The sequence below is a fragment of the Callospermophilus lateralis genome, chromosome 16 (assembly GCF_048772815.1).
Source record: "Callospermophilus lateralis isolate mCalLat2 chromosome 16, mCalLat2.hap1, whole genome shotgun sequence".
Lineage (NCBI taxonomy): Eukaryota > Metazoa > Chordata > Mammalia > Rodentia > Sciuridae > Callospermophilus > Callospermophilus lateralis.
Window position 1 is genome coordinate 75837946 of NC_135320.1, and position 23143 is coordinate 75861088.

Sequence of the window (23143 nt, forward strand, 5' to 3'; positions counted from 1 at the left end):
AAGGCCTTTCTGAGCATGTGATGTTAAGTGGCCCTTGGAGGCTGGGGTGGTGGTACCCAGGCAGAGAGACGCGTTGGGGCACGTGAACTTCAGACACGGAGCGGAGCATGTGCAGAGCCTGGACCAGGGTGTGCTCTGCCGTCGCTGAAGGAAGGTTGTGTGGCCCAAGCAGAGTGAGCCACGTTGAGGTCATGGTGGGGACCACACAGAATGAAGCAGGGATGACTCTGGAGCATCATCGTCTGCTTGAAATTTCTCTAAGATCTGCTGCAAACAATCATTTATTTCTGACTGTCTACCATGTGGCCAGATGAGCCTCGAGATCTGGGTATCATTCTGGAAAAAATAAAAAGGAGAATTAAACAATAAACTCTAGGAGGAGGATTTGAGGTGCTTTAGGTGGAGCCTGCTGTGGGCCCCCGTGTCCCTGAGCTCTCTTAGGAGATGCCCCGTGATCTTTCTTTGTGAATTTCGAGAACAGACCAGACAAGGGCAGGAGGCAGGAGGCTTCTTGGTTCTCTTGAGAGGGTCCTGGGTGAGGGGTCAGCTCTGGCAGGGCCAGGTAGCTGAGGCTCAGACCCCTCACCTGGTCAGTAATTGCTTCCCCATCTCTAACCTATGAGATTTGGGTGCAGTTATCCTGCACCGTCTGAGATTCTGACTGGAGCAAACCTGCCATGACGGAAAGTGGGAGGAGGCGTACTCTGGGACCTGAGCCACAGCCCCTTTCTCTGAGGTGCTTTTTACCAGCCACGTGGCCTGGGTGGCTTAGGCTACTCCTGAAGGGCCGTCCCTGTGTGGTCCTCCCCTGCGGGCCCCCTTCTTCTTGGGTGCTCAGCCCCTCAGACATCTTACCATTGGTGACCCACAGGCCTCCACCCCAGGCCCCACCGTGAGGTCCTCTTCAGTCCCGGAAAGGCACCTGGTGGGGACAGCCGGAGACATCTCTGTTTCCTTAGCAACATCCAGAAGAGCTGGGGGAACTGACAAGGTTGGGGGTGATGGTTCCCTAGGCTCTGGAGCCAATGGCCACAAACATGGCAGCAATGTGTCCTCTCACCGTTCTGGAGAAGTCTGTAATATACAGGTAACTGTATAAGCTGCTGGCAGCACATCCTCTTGAGGGCTCCAGGGGAGAATCCTTCCTGACACTTCCAGAATCTGGTGGCCCTAGTGTTCCTCGGCTTGTGGCTACATCGCTCCAGTCTCTATTTGCATGTCCACGTGACCTTCTCCTCTGTGTGGCTATTCCTTCTATGTCTCTTACAAGGACACTTGTCTTTGGATTCAGGTTCCAGTTATTAATTCAGGGTGATCTCATCATGAGATCCTAAATTACATCTGCAGACACAGGTCTGGAATGTGGATTTCTCTTTGGGGGACCCCCGTTCAACCCACTGCAGTGCCTGATTCGAGAGCCACTTCACTTGCCCCAAGTGCCTTCTTTTTATTCCATCCATGTTTCTCCCTGATGAACTTGACCTCTTTGAGATGACATAAAACACAGGTCCCAGAGAAATGTCACGATGGGGAGGCAGCAGGCCGGGGAGCCTGAAAGCACAGGTTCCTGGGTCAGGCCATCTCAGTGCAAAGCCCAGCACTTACCAACCTCTGCAGGGCTCAGTTTGGTCATCTGCATATGGGGCACAATAACAGTACCCACCTTTGAGGGCTGGTGAGGGGCTCAGATAGGATAATACTTCTAAAGGCAGCTTGGGCTGGCCCAGAATGAAGCACTAAAATGAACAGTGAAACTTGTGACAGATGAGCAGGGTCCTGAAGAGGATCAAAACCTCAGCGTGATGGTTGGATGTGGCTGGACCCAGCCAGGGCCTGGGCACCTTCTGGAGCTAGGCCTTATTGAGATTTTTTTGGGTTTTTGTTTTGGTGCTGGGGTCGAATCCAGGTCCAGGGCCTCACGTGTGCTAGGCAAGTGCTCTGCCACTGAGCTGCACCCCGGCCTTCTTTTGAGTCTCCATGTGCCTGTGGTTACCTGACTTGGGAGGAAGCGCGGTGCCCCTCCTCTCAGGCCCTCCTCTGAGCCTCTGTTTGCTGACTGGAGTCTTGGACTCTGGCAGCCAAGAGCAATTTCAAACAGAGATAGGGAGCTGCCAGGCAGGCACACTCAGGAAGGGGACTTCCTGGGAGGCAACCCACCCTGTGGGTGGGGGCAGCCAGGTGCCTGGTACCCAGGTCACTGGGCTCCCGAGGGGATCTTTTCTCCTTCCAAGACAAGTGCTGGATACCATTCCTCCTGCTGGGCTCAGCTCCACTGGTCTGGGAAGCGTGGGCCGTCCTGTGCCCACCCACGACCTGCTGGTCAAGGTGAGATCTGTTGCTGCTTCTCATTGCTGAGCTCGGCCCTTGTTCTGTCACAGGCCAAGCTGTTGGAAACCCTTGGCCATGCTCCTCCTCTGCTTGTCCCTAGAGAGCTGGGCCACCGAGGATGAGGATGCAAACAGCACAGTAAGTCTGAGCTTGGGGTCAGGCTGCTGTGTGGCTGAAGGTTGGTTCCTAAACTTCTCTGAGCGCAGGTGTTGGTGCCCTGGATGGATATTTAGGAGGGAGCATAGAGTGGAGATCTGGAGGGTCAGGCTTTGATTGCACCTCTGTTGTTTGTGGCTGTGAGACCTCAGGCGACTCCAAACCTTCTAGACCTCAATTTCCTCTTCCGAAAGGGAGATTGAGCACCTCCCTTGGGTGGCCATGGGGAGGGTCCAGTGAAAACAATGTGTGCAGAGCTGAGAGCCCAGAGCACGGCCCCCTGTACCTGCTCAGTGAAGGGCAGCTACCACAACCGTCCTGGAGCATTTTGAACAATGAGAATAAAATAGATGACTATATTCAATCAAGTGTACACTAGATAATGGGTAACCGTATGAACTCAATTTCAGTGTGGGCAAGAAGGCAAAGCATTTATGGAACAGTAAGGAGGTGCCCAGCTTCGCCAGTTTGTAGCTGGGTGACTCTGAGTAAGTGGTCCAACCTCTCTGAACCTTAGTTTTCTTGTCTTGAAGTAAGAATAATAGTAGCTATTTTCTTCACATTGTAAGTGCTTTACATGTATACACACTCATTCCTCAGTACTGTAGGAGGCAGGTTCTATATGATATCCAATTTAAGATGAAGAAATGAAGCACAGAGAGGTTATGCAGTTTGCTCCAGGTCACGCAGAGGATAAGTGCTTGAGGCCAAAGTTAGACCCAAGCCTGTGTCTGAACCAGTCTGCTGGGAATATTTGCCAGCCCCCCTTCTCTCTCAGGGTTTCATATGTGGCAAAGTGCACAGAGGAGGGCAAGGTCCTGTATGACCAGGATCTGAGGTCACTATTTACCTGTCTGAGTCATGGCTTCATGCTTCTCCCTGTCTCCTGTGTATGGCACATGCTGCTCTGTGAACGGGGATCTTGAGCAGGTGTGGAGAGTGATGCTTTGCATTTCTGTAATATGGGATCTTCTTCCTATTTGGCTCCTGTCACAGACTGGGAACCATTTAGGTCTTCCCTGTTGTTTGTGCATTTGTGAATCGATGAGCACTGGCAATAGCAAATCTTTTCTGAGTCTCCTGGTTCGAGACCGACAATAGGCATGACTTTGGACCCTTTCTCTTTGGTGTTTCCAAGATGAGCCTGGGAGGGACAGATCTGGGACACTCTGCATGATTGGGAAGCAGTGCACTTTGACCCTGAGCTGAGGCTGACATTTCAAAGGTGGTTACTCCTGGAGAAGTCCATGGGAGTGTGAGAGCTTCCTCCTCCGATCCAAGAGGCTCAAATCCCAGCTCTGCCTCATCAACTGAGAAACATTTGCTTCTGGGACCCTGCACATTTCCCTTAGAGGAATTCATTCAGGATGATGTGGTTCTACTGGGGCTCCCCAAATGCCTGCCGAGGGATGCTGGCCTGCACAGGAGCTTCCTGTCCTTCTGTGCAGCACATCAGTGCAAAAGGGAGCAATCCATTTCTAGTGGGGATTTTTTTCTTTCTGAGATCATTTCTGTTGCACGGATGGCTGGAAGCTGTTTGTGAGTAATTGCACTGGGTTTTGTCTTCCTAATTCAGGGTTTAACTGACTTAGAGAGGCTCATTCGACTGCTCTAATTAAAGTTTTTCCTCTTGGATTTCATCAGCTGGAGTGAAGTAGATTTTCCCACCTCTTGGTTGCATAAGTTATTAAGGAACTCACACATATCAAGTAGGTAGGCTCCTTTGCAGGTCATCTTTGAGATACTTATAGACATTCATTTCCAAAATCTAGTAGGTTTTGATTTTAACAGATTTGAATTTCCTTTTATATTTTTTAAGAATATAGAGAAAAGTAATGAGGCTACCATTTTGAATTTGGGGGGAGCATATTATGTAATGCACAGGGATTCTGAAGTAAAGTTCTGTGGAAGGAAAAAGGCAGTTTTTGAATGAATGGGATGTGAGATGCCTGTTAGCCCTTAGCCTGGCCTGGACTTGGAGAGGATGGCTGTGGCTTGCATCCTGACAGGTGCACACAGGGTAAGTGGGTGTGCAGGGTCCCAGCCCCACCCATAAGCTCATGTGTGAACTCGGGTTTGTTCCTTCTGTTCTCTGTGCTTCAGTTTCACCAGTTGTCCAGTGAATAAATGGGTCTTTGATTGGTGGTCAAACATAAAAGACCTAAGTTTATTCAGTTGTTACTCCAATTCCTCAACATATAAAATAGACAAAAATGGGCCCTCTCAGGTTGAAGGAGGTAGGAGGGGTGATGGCCAGATCAGGCTACCTGTGCCCTTCTTGAGCTACATTCTCTTCCTTATACCGCTGCACACTCAGGCACACACCTCGACTTGAGATTGACAGACATTTCCTCCCAGGTCGTATATCTAGAACTTTATTTTCAACTTCTACTTTAGCTCACTCTCGTTTCGCTAGTCATTTTGTGAAAAGATAATGAGGAAATGACCCTATTATTTCATCTCCTCTTGATCAAAATTGCAAAACATTGTTATGATTCATTCTGATTTTTTTTTTCTTGGAGAAACTAATAAAAAGTCTCATTTCCTCCCTGTTGAATGTTTTGGGGCTCTCTGTGTACATCAGCTCATAATGTTGAGGAGTTGAGTTCTTCATCACTGGAGACCATGACACTCAGGCTGGCTGTTGTGAGAGTCTTATGTATTTGACTAAATAAATACTTCATGAATTAGTCAATATTCTGTTGCTACAACAAAATATCTGAGACTAGGTAGATTTTAAAGAATAGAGGTTTATTCTATGAATGGAGGTTTATTCACAGAGAACTCATGGTTCTAGAGGCCAGGAAGTCCAATACCAAGGTGTCAACATCTGGCGAGGGCCTACTTGCTGCATCATAACATGACAGAGGGCATCATGTGGCAGGAGAGAGCAACATGCTAACTCAGATCTCTTTTCCTTGTCCTATAAACCACAAATGCCAACTTAGGGGGTCCCACCCTCATGACTTCATTTAATCCTAATTACTCCCAGAAGCCTCACCTCCAAATACCATTAACATATGAATTTAGGCATCAAGTTTTCAACACATGAACTTTGAGAAACACATTCAAATCTTAGCAAGCACCATCATGTGCAAAGCACCTATCATGTACAAAGCACTCAGGTATCTCCCACACCTTGCTAATGAGGGGTGGAGACACACAGCAATATGGGAGAGGTTGGCCTGTTTAGGATGCAAATAAGTGATACTGTCTTTTGCTTTCGAAGTAATTGCTTTAGGAAGTTAGGAGAAAGTTTAGCATATTTTTATGGAGGCATGTCTTCTAGTTTCTTAAATTTCCCTGGGAGTGCAAAGAACAGATTTGCTTTTAAAAGCCAAACAGACAAGAACAACCCATTAGCACTTACAGATTTGGCTTTTGTCTTTAAATTGCACTTCTATTGAAAGGGAATTCTTCTTTGATAAAGGATGGTTCCAGGGCCTCATTAGCCTGTAAAGCGCTGGTCTGTACTTGGAGGTGGAGCCACTGTTGAGCCAAGTCCACTGAGCCAGGAGGGGTTCACAGTCCCAGCCACACCCTGGACCAGCTCGGCCTGCCCCAGGATCAGTTAGTCTTGGTGTTGGGTACTGGGTACCAATCCAGAGTCCTCCTGGAGAATCCCCTTTGTTCCCACCACCACCTGGGGGGTGGGGGCTGTTTTCTTTTCAGAGGGTGAGCTTCAGTCAGGGCCAAACAGCCCATCAGAAGTATTTCTGATAGCAGTGGACCTCAGAAGGTCCCTCGGCCTTTCCTCCAGGAAATACTCGTCCCCTTGCAAATTTGCCTTTCCTTCCCAGTCCGTCTCTGAGATCCTGTTCCCAAGGGCGTCTGGAGGCAGAATCTCAGTGGAGACAACAAAAGAGCCCCTTCCCCGAGGCCCACTCGCCACGTAGCCGCAGAGCCGAGAGGCACTGGTCAAGGACCTCCGCCCAGAGGAGGACCTGCTGCAGTGGCCCTGCCAGGCCCCACTAGGTGGAGAAGCCAGAGGCAACTTCCTGCTGGCACTTAGCCACAGTTCACCCGGGGAGTGCCCTGCCTGCCGTGATGACAGGGGAGTGGTGGAGGTGTCCACGTCTCCAGGGAGTGTGGGGAGCAGCGAGGAGAAGACCAGGTGGCCTAAGCAGGGAGAGAACGATACCCCGACAGAAGGCCGTCAGGGCTCCCTATCGTTCTTAGGGTGAAATCCAAGTCCTCGGGTGGCTTGTTTCTGCGTGTTCTGCTCCCTGCCCTCTCTGGGCTCGGTGCTCTCCTGTCCTTCCCTCCACTCCTTAACTCCAGGCAGGCAGAGAGGGGGACTTCTCTTCCATGGCCTGGGCTTTGCCTGCAGACCTCCATACTTGCTGTTCCGTCTTCCTCAAGTTCTGACAGCAGGGAGGGGATCCTCTGAAATGCCACTCAGGGTGGCCTGGAAGGGCGTTACCAGGGCCTGTGGAGAGGAGAACAACCTGCTGAAGGTCCGTGTCCATCTCTTGCCGGACTTACTTGGTGCTGGAGGGCTGGGTGCCATTTGGTGGCTGCCAACCTGAGATTCACCGAGTGCCTTTCAGACCTGCCGGCTGCTGCTGCTCCAAGGCTGCCTGTCCCTCTGCCTCCCTCACTCAACTTTTTTGCAAAAGGGACTTCCTGTCTTTCCCTCTCACAACCTCAGGTAACCGCTGAAACCTTAGAGCATCCAACCAAAGCTACACTTGAACCACTATATACTTTGAAAAAAACTGTGGCCTAAATAGTTATGTGCTTAGGAAGGAACTGGATTCCGCAGAGATATTCAAGATTGATGCATGTAAAGGCATGTTTAAGAGCCCTTCCAGCTCTGAGATGCTGCACACTTCCAGAAGACTGCATGACCTTTCACATGCAGTTACCTTCTAGAACCTCACAGAAATGAAACAGCTGTGCAAGAGAACCCCACTAGAACAGGCATCCAGGCGTCAACTGCAGCCAGAGAGGTTATTTTCTCAGATTTGATTTTGCATCTCTCAATAGGAAGTTTGTGGGTCTATTTTAATTCTGGAAAAGTTCCCAAAGAAGGTCTTCTATCATGAATGTAAAGAGGAAGACTTGGGGGCTACAGGTTAACGGAACAGAAAGCTTTGGTCTGACTTCTGTATACAGACTGGACATGATCAGAGATGGGCATGAGATGGTAGTCCAAGCAGAGCTGAGTGAGGGACCAGGCCAAGGAACTGAGACAGGGTGTGGCTCTGAGCTGGCCAGAGATGGGAACTTTCTGACCATGCTCTTCTCCTGGTGTTCAAGGGAGTCTTTGAGTTATCTCTCCGCACTGTTGTGCTTGACTGGCTGCTGGGTCTGAGGCCTGCCTATATTCGCTGTTTACCATGACCTTGGGCAAGCAGCCTGACCTCTTCAAGAGAGTTTCTCCTCTTTAGACTGAGGCTAATGTCGCCTGCTACCAAGGCTGTGGTGGTCATTCAATGAGTGATCACATGTAAAGGCATCTGACATACAGTAGGTACTCAATCCATGCCCATCCTTTCCAACTATCTCCTCTCTGCTTCCCAGTATCCTCTTCCTTTTAAGACACAACTAGAGGGTTGCCTCTGAACACCTCGACCATTCCAGGCCTGAGGAAGTCATGCTTTCCTCCATTCTCCAGAAGCACTTAGTACCCACGCAGGAGAGCATGTCTTGTATTGTGTGTGTGAATTGTGGGCTTCTATCTGCACCCCCACCCCCTGTGCCACACACACCGCGAGTGTCTCTAAGCTAAAAACCCTGCTGGATTTATCTTTGTGAAGCAGGGCCGACTGCAGTACTTAGAACACAAAAAGGCTCCATATACTTTCACTGAATGACTATAAAGGAGAAAAATAGCCAACCAATAAAAGATATTTAGATACAAGGAGGGGAAAGGAAAAAAAAAAGAACTAGAACAGGGAATGATTTTAGGTAACAGATGAGGTCTGTGCTGGTGAGAGAGCTGATGCACCATTTAACAGGGTAGAAATGGCTTCGCCAGGCCCCCGAGTGGATCATTTCCTCTTCTGCCCAAGCTCCAAGGTCAGAATGGGGGCAAGGCTCAGCCACTGACATTTTAGCTTATCTTCTTCTGCCTTTTTGTTCATCTTGGAATGACTTTAACTGCTTTCTGCCTTGTATGATATATTTTATAGGCCCCTAAGAACTTCTGCTGAACTTTCATGGAACTTTCTATCTGTATGTGCCATCTGACCATCCACTTATCTATAAGCCAACATTGCACGAGCCCTGGGGTGTGTGGCATCATGGTGGACACTGAGGGTGCAGACATTAGCTAGGCTTGGCATATACCTTCGAAATCTCCGCATCTAATGAGGGAGGATGATGTATTTTCAAATCACTGTTATGTCCATGTGGTAAATGTGATCATGCAGATAGGGATGAAGTAGTAATGGAGTCAAGGGGAATGAGTGACTTGTTCCTCCTTGCAAAACCAGAGAACACGTCACATCAAAGGAGCCCATTGAGCTGGGCCTAGAAGAACAATTTGGTTCTAGACAGATGGGGGTGTGGGGAAGAAGTCACCCCCAACAGTGGCCTAGAGGGAGGAGGGTTCATATGCAAGAGAGTGAGTGGGTTCAGGAGAGCTCCGGGGCAGGTCTGAGGGTCAACGCTGGGCAGCTGTGCTGAGGCTCTGTGGCAGAGACGCCCTAAGGATGTTCAGAGAAGGATGATCCAGTTTTCTAGCTTAATTAACGGTAGGACATGGCACATACTATTTACAAGCAGTTCACTGCCTCTATTACCACATTTTTTATCTTCATTGCAGACTGCAAAAGAGGCATAACTTCTCCTCTATTTTATTGATGAAGAAGCTTAGATACAGAGGGTGTGCTCAATTTACATAATTAGCAGTGGCTGAACTAACACTTGAAGCTAGGTCTTTTGATCCCCAAGTCTATGCATTTAAAAATTAATTGTTTTATTAAAGTATGACATACACACACACAAAAAAATACTAATCATAAGTGAATGACTGAAAACTTTCACAAAGTCAATAGTGTCCAAATCAAGCTGGAGAGGGTTAGCATCTTTCCAATGTGGCATGTTATAATCCATAAGCAGGGACTATACCTCCACTTAGTTTTTATTTTGTGTAATTTTCAGGTCAGAAGTCTCACTCATATTTATTAGATTTATTCTTAAGTTTTTGAATTTTTGATGCTATTATAACACCTTTTATTTACAATTTTAGTTTTAATTCCTTGTTTTGGGTATAAAGAGGTATAATTGGTGCTTATGGATTGCCCTTGTTTCTGGGGATACCCTGCTAAACTCGTTTGCTAATTTAACCAGTCAAACTTTATTGGACTGCAGGAGCATCCAGTGCAGTGTTGAATGGAAGAGTTGCTGGTGAACACCCTAATTTAATTTTTTTTAATATCGGGAAGACTTTCAATATATGTTATGAATATGATATGAACTCTAGGGTTTTGTCAATTAGCAGATGAGAAAGCTCTCTGCTCTTCTAGTTTTCAAAGATGGTTGCAGCATGGAGTGGGTTGCAGGAAGGAGAGAGAATAGAAGCAGAAAGACCTAAGAGCTGAACCAGCCAGGGAGCCTGTGGGTGCAGAGGAGGGAGCCCACAGGAAGGATGTCCTGGGCTCTCTCTTTCCTCAGTGATTCTGACTTGATTGTCCAAGATATGAAATGGTAAAGGACACTAAAAGCTGCAAGGATTCTTTCTCTGGTGTCCCCAGCAGAGTTCTGTAAGCTATGAATAGATATTTTATGATAAACATGTAGTCAAATCCCTTTGGAAAAGTCTGGACATTCTATCGCCCTCTTGGAGAGTCACAGTACACATCAGAACTTAAAGGTTCCAAGAATCTTGCAACGAAGGGGATTTATTTAATTTAATCAAGCACAGTGCCCATCTTCCTGCCTTCAATGTCCACAACAACAAAAAGTGAGGTTCGGGGGAAGTTTTGCAGCTCCTCTTTACCTAGTATGGAGTTTAATGTCTCTCGTTGTTAGAAGTCAGGGTGTCGGGGTTCCCCTTCTCTTTCCCCCATACATTCAAAACCCACTGAGAAATAGAGCTAGGCACAGATAGGGATGGAAATGGGACTTCCATTGCTAGAAGCTGGATTGGAGGAAGCCATTCCAGACAGTTTTCCAGACACTTCCTTCTGAATTGGATAGAGTCACCTGCCCAACTGTGGGAAGGAGGAGCCGGCCTCAGGGGCTTCCTTCCACTGGGCAGGAGCCGCAAGTAGAATGCAAATGCTCCTAGACCCCCAAAAGGAAGAGCCACATGGGGACAGGATCTCAATCCTTCCCAAGGGAGGAATGAGAACCAGTGGATGTCATGCTCTTCATTGCACCAAAGGATAATCAAGAAACACGGAGGGAGGAAGGTTTAGGGAGTAGAGAAAAGCAGAACACTGAAAAGGGAGGGAGTTCAAAACATAGATGCTGGGAACGAGAGAGAGAGCTGTGGATTCCAAGCTATCTATAAGCCATCTTTGGCTTAAAGGTGGGTTCCCTGGACTCTGGGGAGCAGCTGGGCTCCAATGAGCTTGGATATAAAGAGAAAGAGAAAAGATGCACCATTTTCTCAGGGGCCCAGGCAAGGGAGCGTTTTAGGCTGAGGAAAATCCAGCAGCCTAATTGCACTGTGTCATTGACATCGCCTGCCAGTGTCGGTGTCTCACGCTAACCAGCCCAGTCATGCGTGATGTGCAGATGCTTAGCTATAGAGAAGCAGAAACGGGGAAGGACAGAACAGGGGCTCCAGGCTGAAAGAAGACCCCCAGCCCGTGGAAGATGGCACTGTAGTGAACATGGCAGTCTTGCCTCAGGGTGGGGATGGAGTGGGGGGTGTGGGAAGAATGCCAGGAAAAGCCTCTCTTTTTCTGGGGCAGTCCTACAACACCTGCCCGCCACCTTGCCCTTGAACATTTGGCAAGTGTCCTTGAAGTGCTATGGTGTGGCTAACCCGGTGTGGTTCTGAATTACTCCTGAGTCATCCTTGGTTCAGAGGAGTCACAGGAGGAGGAATTAATTAGCATCCTTGCAGATGCCTTGCTAGACTTGGCTGACTTCTTGCAGGTGAAGCATCAAGTTTCATAGTGACTCTGTTGACTTGTGACATTTGATGACATTGTGGTGGCTGATGGAGTTGGGAGGTAAAAAGTAAGGGCCTAACCGTGAGGTGAGAGATCCCAAATCACAGAGCAGCTTTGTTCCCATTGGAATGGAAGCTGTGCTCAAACCTTCCAGGCTCTTAGCCTCACTGGGATCTCTTTTGATCCCCTAGGGGAGTGATGATTTCCTCTTGAACCCCAGCATTGTGTTTCTCCAAGGCTGGGAGGATCCTATGCTTAAGTAGAGGGGGCAGCCAATAATTTTGTGGGCTAATTGTAGCCTCGGGTGTAGGTCATTAAATACCTAACCTACCACCAAGTGTTCTAAATGTAATAAATTTGATCTTTTCTCTTCATTAAGAGATTATTTTTTGAATTTCATGTATAAAACATCAGCCTCCTTCTCATTGAGAGGGTAGCCCTGTGGCACTGATTATGTGACCACAGGGGTTTGCAACGCTGATGTCCATCAGAACCATGGAAGCTTCAAAAACACCTGCGCCTGGGTCCCAGCCCTGACCAATGAAAGGCTGGGATAGGATCCAGCCAGAATGTGGGGGGACAGTTTTAGAAAACTCTCTTTATTTAAATTTGATGTGGACTATAATTATCTTAAGGAAATAGGATGTCAAACAGGTAAAATTTGATAGGAAGATGGGAAGAGGGAGCAAAAAGTTTAAGAGCCTAGACAGGGGTTTCCATTTTAGCAATCTTCTATCAAAATCAGTTACAGCTGTTTCTATATTTAGACATGTATTCCAGTCTTAGAAATAAGGTGAATGCAAAGGTAGGATATTCCTAAGAAGGTCTTTTCCAGCAGGCAACTGTGAATTTATCCAAGGCCCTTTGGATGAAATTGGAAATATTTTGGTTTGTTTTGTTTTTAAGAGAACCTCGATTACATACAAAAATATTTTTTGATAAAGGAGTTTTACTAAATTTGTAATTAAATATAGTGTAATTTTTTAATGTTTGTAAGAGTTTTCATATAAATAAATCCATCGCTCAGCCAAAGTATTTTTTGTTGTTTTCTTTTTGTTTTCCCATACTGGTGTCACAGCTTCAGGCCTGGAAGGGGAGATGTAGGAGTACGCAGGTCACCTGCGTTCTGTGCCCTCTTAGATGGGGACCCGTCAGCATGCACCAGTATGGTCACGCTCTTGGCACAGTTAACCCAGAGCTTGGCCACCTGGCCTGAGCCGCTTCTGTTCTGCATTGAAGGTAGACAAGGTGAATCCTGAAGGGAAAGAGTCTCATGACTCAACTGGGGAACCACATGGCAACCCTGGCTCTGGGCAATTTCTAACCCTAGCTCCACTGAGCCATAGACACAACATTAAATTACTATTTGTAGAGTTTTTAAACAGTTTAGCATGGGGTTTAGGGAGGTTGTCTTTATCATAACCTAGTAAAGAAAAGCAGAGAGCACTTTATGGACACTTCCTGAAGAAGAAGAAGAACAGAAGAAGAGCCTAGTGCTCAGAGAAGTCCCCTGGCCAGGCCCACTGGCACAGTTAGAGAGTGGTTAGATGAGACCCAAACGCCTGTGGTCCAGCTCCTCTTCCTAGGTGCCAGGCTGGCTGGCTGCCAGGCAGCGAGGCCCTGTGCTCTACACAGAGCACCCTCCACAGATGGACTGAAGCATGTCTAATTGTTCAATGCTCTTGTTGCTTGGATACAGATATCGGAGTCACGGTAGCTTTCAACCCGAGGAGACCAGGTTGGTATGGGTGTTCCTGCACGTTGCTTGGCTTATCTTGGGGTGGCCTTGGGAGGAGTTTTAATGCACCTAAGACAGAAAGCCTTGTCCTTTCTGGGTTCCTGGGCTGGTGTTTAGCAAAGGAGAGGGTGGGTGTGAGCAGCTGCCTTGGGGACTTACCAGGGAAGTCCTCCGGATTTGATGGCTCATCTCAATATATTGGCTGGACACCCCTGACCACCTCTCCTTTGTAAGAAAGGACAATGACATCTACCTCATGGCCTATGATCCTAGGTCATGTGTATAAAATGAAGTTCCTGGAACATATCTCAATACAGCTGCCAAAAAGGTTAAACTCACCTCTCCTTGTTGCTAAGACCGGAATGATCTGTAGGATTCTCTACACTTTACGTTGTTTCCTACCTTAATGTCACCCTGTGAATCGGATGAGTATATTCTCACATCAGGGGGGGAAACCATGTTGAGTAACCCAGCCCGTGATTCTAGGATTGGATTCACACAGGGCCCGGGCTGTCTTCCATCACAGACTCACTTTCTGCAGCCTGATTTGCGGTGGCACCATGGTTCAGAGCTGGCAAGCCACACCTCCTCTCTCTCTGCATGTCATGGGGCAGTGGAAGAGAGATCAATTTTGATCTGGAAGCCTTTCCATGCTGGGCGTCATGCGGGGCGTGCCCTTGACGACTGACTCACAGTTTCAGTCAGGCAAACAATTTGTGTTTATGAAGCTCAGTCAACCCACCCCAGAGGGTCAGCTGGTTGCTGATCCTTTGGGAATTCCTGGAAGGTTCCTTTGGCTTGTTCTGTAGGGGGTCCAAGCGGGGCCTTGACCAGTGCTTCTCAACCTCAGCTCTGCCCTGGATGAATTAAGGACGACTCAATACACTGGTGTTTTTAAAAACGTCCTTAGCAGACACTAATGGGCAGCAGGGTCAAGTTCTCTTGATTTCAGAAGGACAAGAGGAGGGCCATCTCTCTGTTCCCCTGGCCATGATGGCATCTCAGCCATGCCTCCGTACCCAGGGGCTTCCCTGTGGGAGAATCCAGAATGCTGAGATCCTCCCTGATGAAGATGTCTGCCTCACAGGAATGGGATGCCCCCTCTTGCAGATACTGTCAGTTGTTAGTAGCAACTTGCCATTGTGGATGACAGTAAGGGCCCCCTCAAGCACCTGTGGAGCCATCGTTCCATGGTTCCTAGGTTCCTGGGAACATCAGCTTCTGCCTCCACGAACTGAGTCCTGGGGACCACAATTCAGGGTTTGGAGGGCCCGAGCCTTGAGTCCCCTGTTTGGTAACTATCCTTTGACAACATGGTACTAGGAACTATTACTGGAATTTTCTTTTAGAAATTTCAGAAATCGGGAGTTCCCTTAGGGTATGTTCTCCAGAGGTTCCTGGAAAACTCAAGATGAGGGCAAACCAATGGGGGCTATGCTCCTTCCCAAATGGGCACTTATTTTGTACTTTCTGTGTACCAGACACTGTTCTAAGTACTTAGCTTCCTTTACCCCGTGTTATTCTTACAAGAGTCCCATAAAGTAGGGGCTCTATTCTTATCTCCATCCCCCACACAAGGAAACTGAGGCTCACTGAGGCCCTGTGACGGCCCAGGGAGTGGGGAGTGCCATCTATGCCCAGTGCTCCAGAGCCCACTCTTTCCATGCTCCTGTAGTGCACAGTCTCAACGGACCCCCCACCGACCCCTGGGCCAGTGCCCTCATCAGAGGCTTGTCCTCTCTCTGCAACGCCCTCAATCCCCTGCTTGCACACCCTCAGGGAAGGGACCTCCCTCCACAAAAGCATCCATCCCACTGTTAAGACAGCACAGATGTGGAGGCTCCTTAATTTCTCTGCATCAAAGCAGGACACAAGCAGAACAAATAAACAAATAAGAACAGGAGTAAATAAGTGGATACATCCAGTGGACATCTGTCTCCTAGCACCTTCCTTAGATAGCAGTAGCTAAGGTTTATTGAGCAACAAATATGTCCCAGGTACTGTGCTAAATTCTTTGCATATATCACCTCACTCCACACACCAGTGCCCTCAGGGTGCAGAGGCTAAGCGGCCTGTGCAAGGTTGTAAGACAGTGTTGAGGTTGAAGTCCAGGCATCTCAAATATGGAGCCCAATCTTACCCTTTCCCACCACCACTGAGCAAGTCCTAGATAGGAGCTAAATGGGGGAACCCTGCTATCCCAGTATCTCACACACCACTACAGGGCAGCAAAGTGTTCACAGAGCAGGGCAGCAGCTCTGCTGCGCTCTCCTCCAAGGGCATAGCCCTGGTTCCCCGCCTCCGCCCTCTGCGCTGTGGCCATCCATCCCTCCATCCAGAGCTGCATGCTCCTCAGTCCCTCAGCTCCAGACAGGGATTCCCTCTGGGGGCTGGAGCATCAGGAATGTTCTTGTCTCTTAGATCCAGTGGTTTGGAGCCCTTTTCGGAGATGAGAGGGGGCTCCGACCTAGCTCTCTGCTCACTGCTCATCATAAAATAGTAAGAGTAGGTGATGTTTTGGGCACAGCTGAGCTGTGCACCTGTGGCAGGAGCTCATTAAGTCCCAGTGCCTCTTCACTTTAGAAACAGTCTGAGAGTCTGGCTCTGGAGAGGGTGATCACTCTGCCAAGGGGAATGGTCAGGCTCAAGCCACCCACGGGTTAGACCCTGTGCTCTGAAATCAGGCAGACCTAGGTTCCAGCAGCATCTCTGATGCCAAGGAGCTGTGTGGCCTTAGAAACAGCCCCCAGGCTCTCTGGGCCACGGCTTCTCATCTGTAAGATGGGCAGAAGAGGCTCGCTGTGCTGAGTCAATGACAGGTCTCCTTTTGAGTGCTGGCACGGGTGATCCAGGAGCCGGGGAGAAGAACCAGCTGTGCTCTTGGCATCCAGCGTGCCTCTTCTTGGCACACTTGTTGCTGCAAAAGCAGAGCTACCTGGGGAGCGGGTGGGCGTCCCGACATTGTCTCCTGACCCATCCTGGGTGGAGGAGGAGGCTGGTCAGCCCGGAGCATTCGAGGGTTGGTGTCTTTGCGTTCTCCCGACAGGTCGGACTGACTCAAGTTTCTATTACTTTGTGTTTAGTTTTTTTCTTCTTCTTTTCAGAAAGGGAATGTTTGGGCTGAAGCTGAAGAAGAAGAAGAAAAATAAAGGAGAGAAGGGGTTAGTCCTAGCCAACAAGGCTGCGCAAGGTGAGGCGCGGGGGTGGGCAGAGCTGACCTGGGGCTGGGGCCTCCCAGAGGGGACCCCTTGGCTGAGAGTGTGGTTCTTGTCCATGGGAGTGAGGGGAAGATGGGCGGCCTGCAGTGCTTCGGGTGCCACCCATCACAGGTGTTCCCTGAGGATTATCACCCGAGGACCTCTGCTACACATCGTCTCACTCCATCTCAGCAGTAGTAACGTTACCTCAGTTTTACAAATGAGTTTACAGAGATGCAGAGTCAACCAGTGTGGAAAAGATTGGCTGCAGGATTTGCAAGGTCCAGAAAAACATGAAAATACAAAGCCATTGTTAAGAATGTCAAGATGGGGACAACGGGGCTTATACAAACAACGGGGTCCTTCTGAGTGTGAGGCCCTTTCTGGTTACACAGCCACATACTGGCTCCCAGTGCGGGAGTTACAGAGCCAGGAAGCACATGGCCCTGGGATGTAAATCCAGGCTCTCAGACCTCCTGCCTTCAGAATGGGCTACTTCCTTCTCCAAAAGAGCAAAATTTTGAGGTACAGCGTGAACTGTGCCAGTGGATGGAATCAAATTGGATTAGTGGCATCCCAAGGGGATAGGTCTAGGGGGCTGGACCTACTGGAGATTTCTGCTGAGGTGGCTCTGATAACAGCCAGTTCGAGGACAGCTCTCTGGACCACTCCTCAGCCTACACACAGCCCGGTTAATACTCGTCCCTCTCTTCTACTCAAGGGGAAGGGCTGCTTCCCTGCCATCCACTGCAGGTTTCCTGTGACCTGTGCCCACTCAACTCCACTCTTTGTCCTCAGATGAAACTTACAGAGAAAAGTACTGGGGAGCCTTGGATGGGAGGAGAGGAGCACTTTATTTGCAATGGGGACAAGACTTAGGGCCCAACAGAAGTAATTTTCTATTCAATCAAATCATTGACATGGGGGAGTGGAGGAGAAAGGCTTTGGGGTCTTTCTTGTTATCCATGAGATTGGTTCCTGAAGACCCAAGGTTGAATAAGGCAGAGTTCCTTCTCTCAGCAACCTCATGAAAATATTTATGACACATTTAATCAGTCTCTCTCCACTGCCTGTTACTTGACATACATTATTCATAACCCTGAACTGTAGATTCTATTGCCTGCTTCACAACAGAGGTTCAAGACAGGGTGAGTGGCTTGCCTCAGTTATAGAGAAGTTAGTAGAGAAGCCAGCTCCTGAGCCCAGGTCAGTCTGCGCTTTCCTACCCCAAGCACTGGCCTCCAGTTAGGAGCCTCACTGACAGGCTGGTGGAACTCAGAGCAGTCAGCCTGGGCATGTCAGAGGAGCTGGCTCCTGGTCTCAATCTAATCATGGTTGGCAGCCCACAAAGCAAACAGGCCCGAGAGGACTCAGGCCCCTCCTAGAAAGCAAATGGCCTCCATCCTGCTGGGAGGGGCCCACCACGCAAGAGACTGACAAACAAATTACAGAATGCACACTCTGGTTTTCCTTCTTGGCGTGGCCTAGAGAGTTGGGGCTTTTCTGGGTGAAATAGCTGGAGATTCTAAAAGTCTCTGGTTCTTTTGTCTGTATTTTCAGACATGTGGCTTATGCACTGTGCTCTTAGAATTCCCATTACCCTAAGCCATCCACTCACTGGTCACTTAACAAATAGTTACTGGGCACCTCCCACGATCCTCCATCCAGTCACTTGTTCAACAAATGGGATGGAACATCTGCTAAGTGTCAGGTCCTGGGATGGGTTCTGAGTGTACAGGGTGACACTGAGTCACCTGTTGGGAGGACAGCCCTGTGGTGGACTCTTCTGTTTGCCCTCTAGCTCTGTTCTCCACCCTTCTCCACCCATTCTTTGTCCCAGGAGGCTGACCTCTGTGGATGCATAACCCAGGTCCCTGAGCCTCTGGATTCAGGTTGCGTCTGGCCAATGGGGCCCCAGAAGGAGGTTGGGAAGGGAGGAGAGGGAGCTCAGGGTCCAGTTGATTGCATCCCTCTACTGAAAGAAGAAAGCTGCCCCTCTTAGGGAGGCTGCCTCAACTCAAGCTTCCTCGACTTCAAGGCCTGGTGTCTCCCTGTGCCTCCCTCTTCTCACTCGGGAGCCGAGGAGAGCTGACAGCCTGGCTGCCACCTCGGATAACTGCATGAGCTTTGGGGGTTTTCCAATACCCACACCTTCATGAAAAGCCCTCAAGTCATCCTATTCTGGATGTGCCATCTGTTCACTCTGGGACCCTACCTGAGGGAGCTGCATTACAAGTTGGGAAGATTTCTAGAAAGGAAACAGACAGCAGCTGAAATGGAGTTGTTGGGGAGTCCATTGATTCCTGACTCATCGAAATAGAGATTTTGGTGAAGAGAGGGGTTCTCTAGGAACATTTGAACTGAAACTTCAAAGTAAGAGGGAGCCCAAGGGGACAGACAGGGAGGAGAGCAGCTCAGGCAGAGGGAGAATAACACCAAGAAAGAAGAGAGCTGGCTGTGTGGCTAGTGAGCAGCAAGGGGGAGAGAGGGACAGGTGGCCAGGAGAAGCAGGTGGCAGCCAGATGGAGCAGGGCATTGGACACATCAGACTTTTTTCTAAGTACAATGAGAGCCATTGAGGAGTTTTAAGAAGACAAGTGACATGATATGATTAACTTTTTAGATTAGCCTGCATGTCTCATGGTGAGATGATTAGAGAGAGCATAGTAGGAATTCAATGAATGAATGAATGAAAGCTGTAGAAGCCTTAGCAGATGCTCTTCCTACTAAGGTGTCTCCTACTAGCCACAACATAAGATGCCGGAGAAAGGGTTAATTCCTGCATAGCAAGCATCTCACCTACCAAGTCTCTAGCATGTATCATATGCTAAAGAAATTCGCTGGAAACTTGAGTGTATGACTGTAGATCCTCATCCCAAAAAGCCTTGTGGTCAGGTAGTTTATTTAATCTTGTGGTTTCAGGGCACTCACCTGGCATTCACAGCCCTTCTGCATCTCTAGTTCTGGCTGTGGCTTTAGTTTTCTGGGTGAGAGGACAGTCAAAGCAGGTTCTGCTCATTCAGTGATATTCTCTGAACCATTGAGCACCTCTTGGGGTTGTGTCTGTGTGTGGGAGCTCCTTGGCCATGGGCTGTGTTATCTCATCTGGCTTTGATTCAGGACTGTTTGACGTGATTGACTAGCTGAAACCAGAATCAAAATACATTGAAACTGGAAGGTGTCTTAGAAATTATTAACCCATGTCTTTATAGTTGAGTCCCATGGAGCCCTGGGAATCTGAGAAACGGCTTTGGAGGAATATGAGCAGGATAGTCATGAGGGCCTGCCCCGTGTCAACCCATGACACAGGACAGGTACAAATGGACTTATGTTATATGTATATTGAGATTCAATATAAAATCACACTGTCAAAAATATTCTGTTAGGCTGGGTGTGGAGGTGCACACCTGTAATCCAAGCAGTTTGGGAGGCTGATACAGGAGGATCATGAGCTCAAAACTATCCTCAGCAACTTAGTGAGGCCCTAAGCAACTCAGTGAGACCCTGTCTCTAAATAAAATTAAAAAAAAAAAGTCTGGGGATGTGGCTTAGTGTTTGAGCACCCCTGGGATCAATCTTTGGTACAAATAAAAAAAGTGTTTGGTTGCCTTAAACAATCTGAAGACCACTTTTGTGACCCAATTCCTTTTCAGAAAAGGAAAAGAAAGAGCAAGAAATTCTGTGACTTGCTCAAGTCACCCAACTTGGAATTCACAGGCTTCAGCCCTTTCTACAGACAAATCTGGCAGTCATGGTGCTGGGGCTTTATATGTTTTATTTGATTTTCCTGATTTGCCTTATTTTACACATGAGCAAAACAGAACAGAGGAAACTTCAGTAACTTGCCCAAATCATAAAACTAGAAGGAGGACTGATATTGGAATCCAAACCACTGGGATGCCAACTGCACCATGTGGAGTCTCAGGGAGAAGTAGGGAGGCCCAGCCACTCTTCCACCCGCCAGGAACCTGGTTGAGAAGTGGTTCTCACGCTCTGCTGCACCTCAGAGCTACCTGGGGAATTCAAACAATCTTGACATCTGGGCAACATTCCAGATGAACTTAATCAGAATCTGGGGTTAGGAGGGAAACAGTCTAAACAATGACTGCTAGCCATTCAGTGAAATTTTCTAAGTGTTTGTATAGCCATTTCCTGGAGTTTCTCAAGAAACCTACCTAGGGCAAGTACCTTGGTAACTTAACACCATACAGATTTATTCTTTCACAGTTATGGAGGCCAGAGGCTTGACATCAGTATCACTGTGTCAAAATGAAGGGGCCCCATGCCCTCCAGAGAATCTGTTTCTTGTCCCTTCCAGCTTCCCGTGGCTGTGGCCTTCCTTGTTTTGTTGGTGGCATCCCTGCCCCCAGGGACAGGTTGCTGCATTTTTGTTCTGTTTGAAATCTCCTTGTCAGGATGCATATGATTGTGATTAGGGCCCAGCCGGATGATCCAGGACAATCTCTTCATCTCAAAATCCTGAATAAACCATGTGTACAGAGACCTTTTCCAAATAAGGCAATGTCTACAGGCTCCCCGATGAGGACTCACCATCTTTTCAGAGCAGGGCACTTCTGCTCAAAACTGGCAGACGGATGTAGGAAGGACCTCATCCTGGATCTTGCTATCAGAAATGCAGAATCTGGGACCTTCCCAGACCTACTGAGTCAGAGTCTGCGCTTTAAGAGCTTCCCAGCTGAGCCTCATGTACTTTAAACTTTGCTGATGAGACTCAGAGAGACTCTGACTTTTCTCAGGTTCCACTCTGCAAGGTCACACCTAAAGGCACATCTTAGATTCATCATACAGTTTCCTTTCCATAAGACCATCCAAATATATCTGCTCTTTTTTTAAACAGAAGATATACATATACATACATATATATATATAAATTTTTTTTTAAGAAAAATTAAGATATATGCCTGACTTTTCTGCCAATAGGATGTTAAGTTCCATGGTGGCAGAGACTGTCCTCTTGTTTCCTATACCTGGGGTGACGCTTCCATGGTGCTGGGCACAGAGTGAGGGCCTGATCACCACTATGTCTCAATTCAACGAGATCCTCTTCCTTTGCTTGCTCCTCTAGATGGTCAGAGTGAAGCTGAACTACCACAGGATGGACCTTCTCACCAGGAAGGACCAGTAGGAGATTTGATTCATGACGATGCTTCCATCACTCCTGCCGCCTCAGCTCCTCTGAATAGAAGGTATAGAGTTGATGCAGGTCACTGACATATTTTTTCTGGGTGCATCCTATGTGCCAGGTACCCCTGAAGGCTCTTGCAGATCAGAAGAGAAGACCTGGTCACTGTCTACAGGGCAGGAAGATGGACTTCTGTGCTTGCTCACTTTTCTCTGAGTCCTGGCCTCTTGATGCTGGTCAGACTTTAGCAGGCCAGAATCCTGGCTCTGCCAGCTTTGGATCCTGTCTCTCCTGAGTTAAGATGCTATTGCTGGGCCTGGGGATGTAGCTCAGTGGTAGAGCATTTGCCTAGCATTTGTAAAGCCCGGGGTTCAATTCCCAGCACCATACACACACACACACACACACACACACACACACACACACACACGAGCTCATGCCCCTCATAGTTCAAGAATGACAGCAAGGGATGAAGACAGATTCTAGGAGCTATTCTTATCTGCTCTTTAATTCATCAAGATAATAATTGTCTTAGCTTCGTGTTTGTCCCAAATGAAAAGGTGGTTCCTATACTACCAAGAAAAGTCCAAAACAAACTGGCTTTCTCCTGATATATCAATGAACAATTGGTGTATAAAAGATAACTCCCAAATCAGTGGCTTAAATCATAGGTATTGATTTTTTGCTCTGAGCTGATAGATCAGGGGAGTAGTTTTATGACCTCTGATAGTTTGCTGATGCATCATCCTTTGCATATGTGGTCATTTGACAGTTCTATTGAGTTTAGTTTTGGGGCTGGCTGATGGTAGGCTGGCCTGGTACTGCTTCAGCTGTGACCACTGGGCTCCCAAACTATGGCATCAGACCTTCCAGAAAGTTAGTCTGAGCTTGTTCCAATGGCGACACTGCAGGATTCCAACAGAGTACCCAAGGTCTTTTAAAGCCTAGGCTTGGAACTGGCAAAAGTTATTTCTGTTGCACTCTGTTGGCCAATGCAAGTTACAAGGTCAGCCTGTGTTAGAGTGGAAGGAGACTACAAGGTACCCAGCTATAAGCTCGGGCACAGAGAAGCCAATGATGGGCTTAGCAATGCTTTCTGTCTGCCATATTTTTCATGTTAATTTAATTTCTTACTCACAAAAATTCATCATGCCCTTTTCTTCTTTCCCCACTCAGTTGTTACTGTTACTAAAGCTAATTAGTGCTACCCTTCATGCAGACCCTGAGCTGTTGTTTCTTAACTGTGACAGGATGGCAGTGTATGTGGGGGAGGAGCAAAAAGGGTGCAGGTAGAAATGAGAATCTGATGGCTCAGAGGTGACAATTAAAATAAGACATAAACTTGTGTGTACAACCTCACGTCACTTGTCCTTCCCCCTACTCTGTACCCTATCACCCTTTCCTCTGGCCTCTGATTAGGGACTTCAACTATTTCATATCTTTCAAAGCATCTCTTGTCATCCGTTTTACCAAATAATAGCTCTGAATGGAGAGAAGCAAGAGAAAG

General features: G+C 48.1%; 1 protein-coding gene across 1 annotated transcript in view; it reads left to right on the forward strand.

The window, feature by feature from the left end:
• The first annotated feature begins 16407 nt into the window (after positions 1-16407).
• The window catches only part of Fer1l6 (fer-1 like family member 6), a 113987-nt gene continuing 107251 nt past the window's right edge, over positions 16408-23143 (forward strand). The window contains exons 1-2 of the mRNA XM_076835781.2: positions 16408-16486; positions 21580-21700. Of these exons, the coding sequence (XP_076691896.2) occupies positions 16408-16486; positions 21580-21700 (200 nt within the window). The remainder of the gene's footprint in view (positions 16487-21579; positions 21701-23143) is intronic.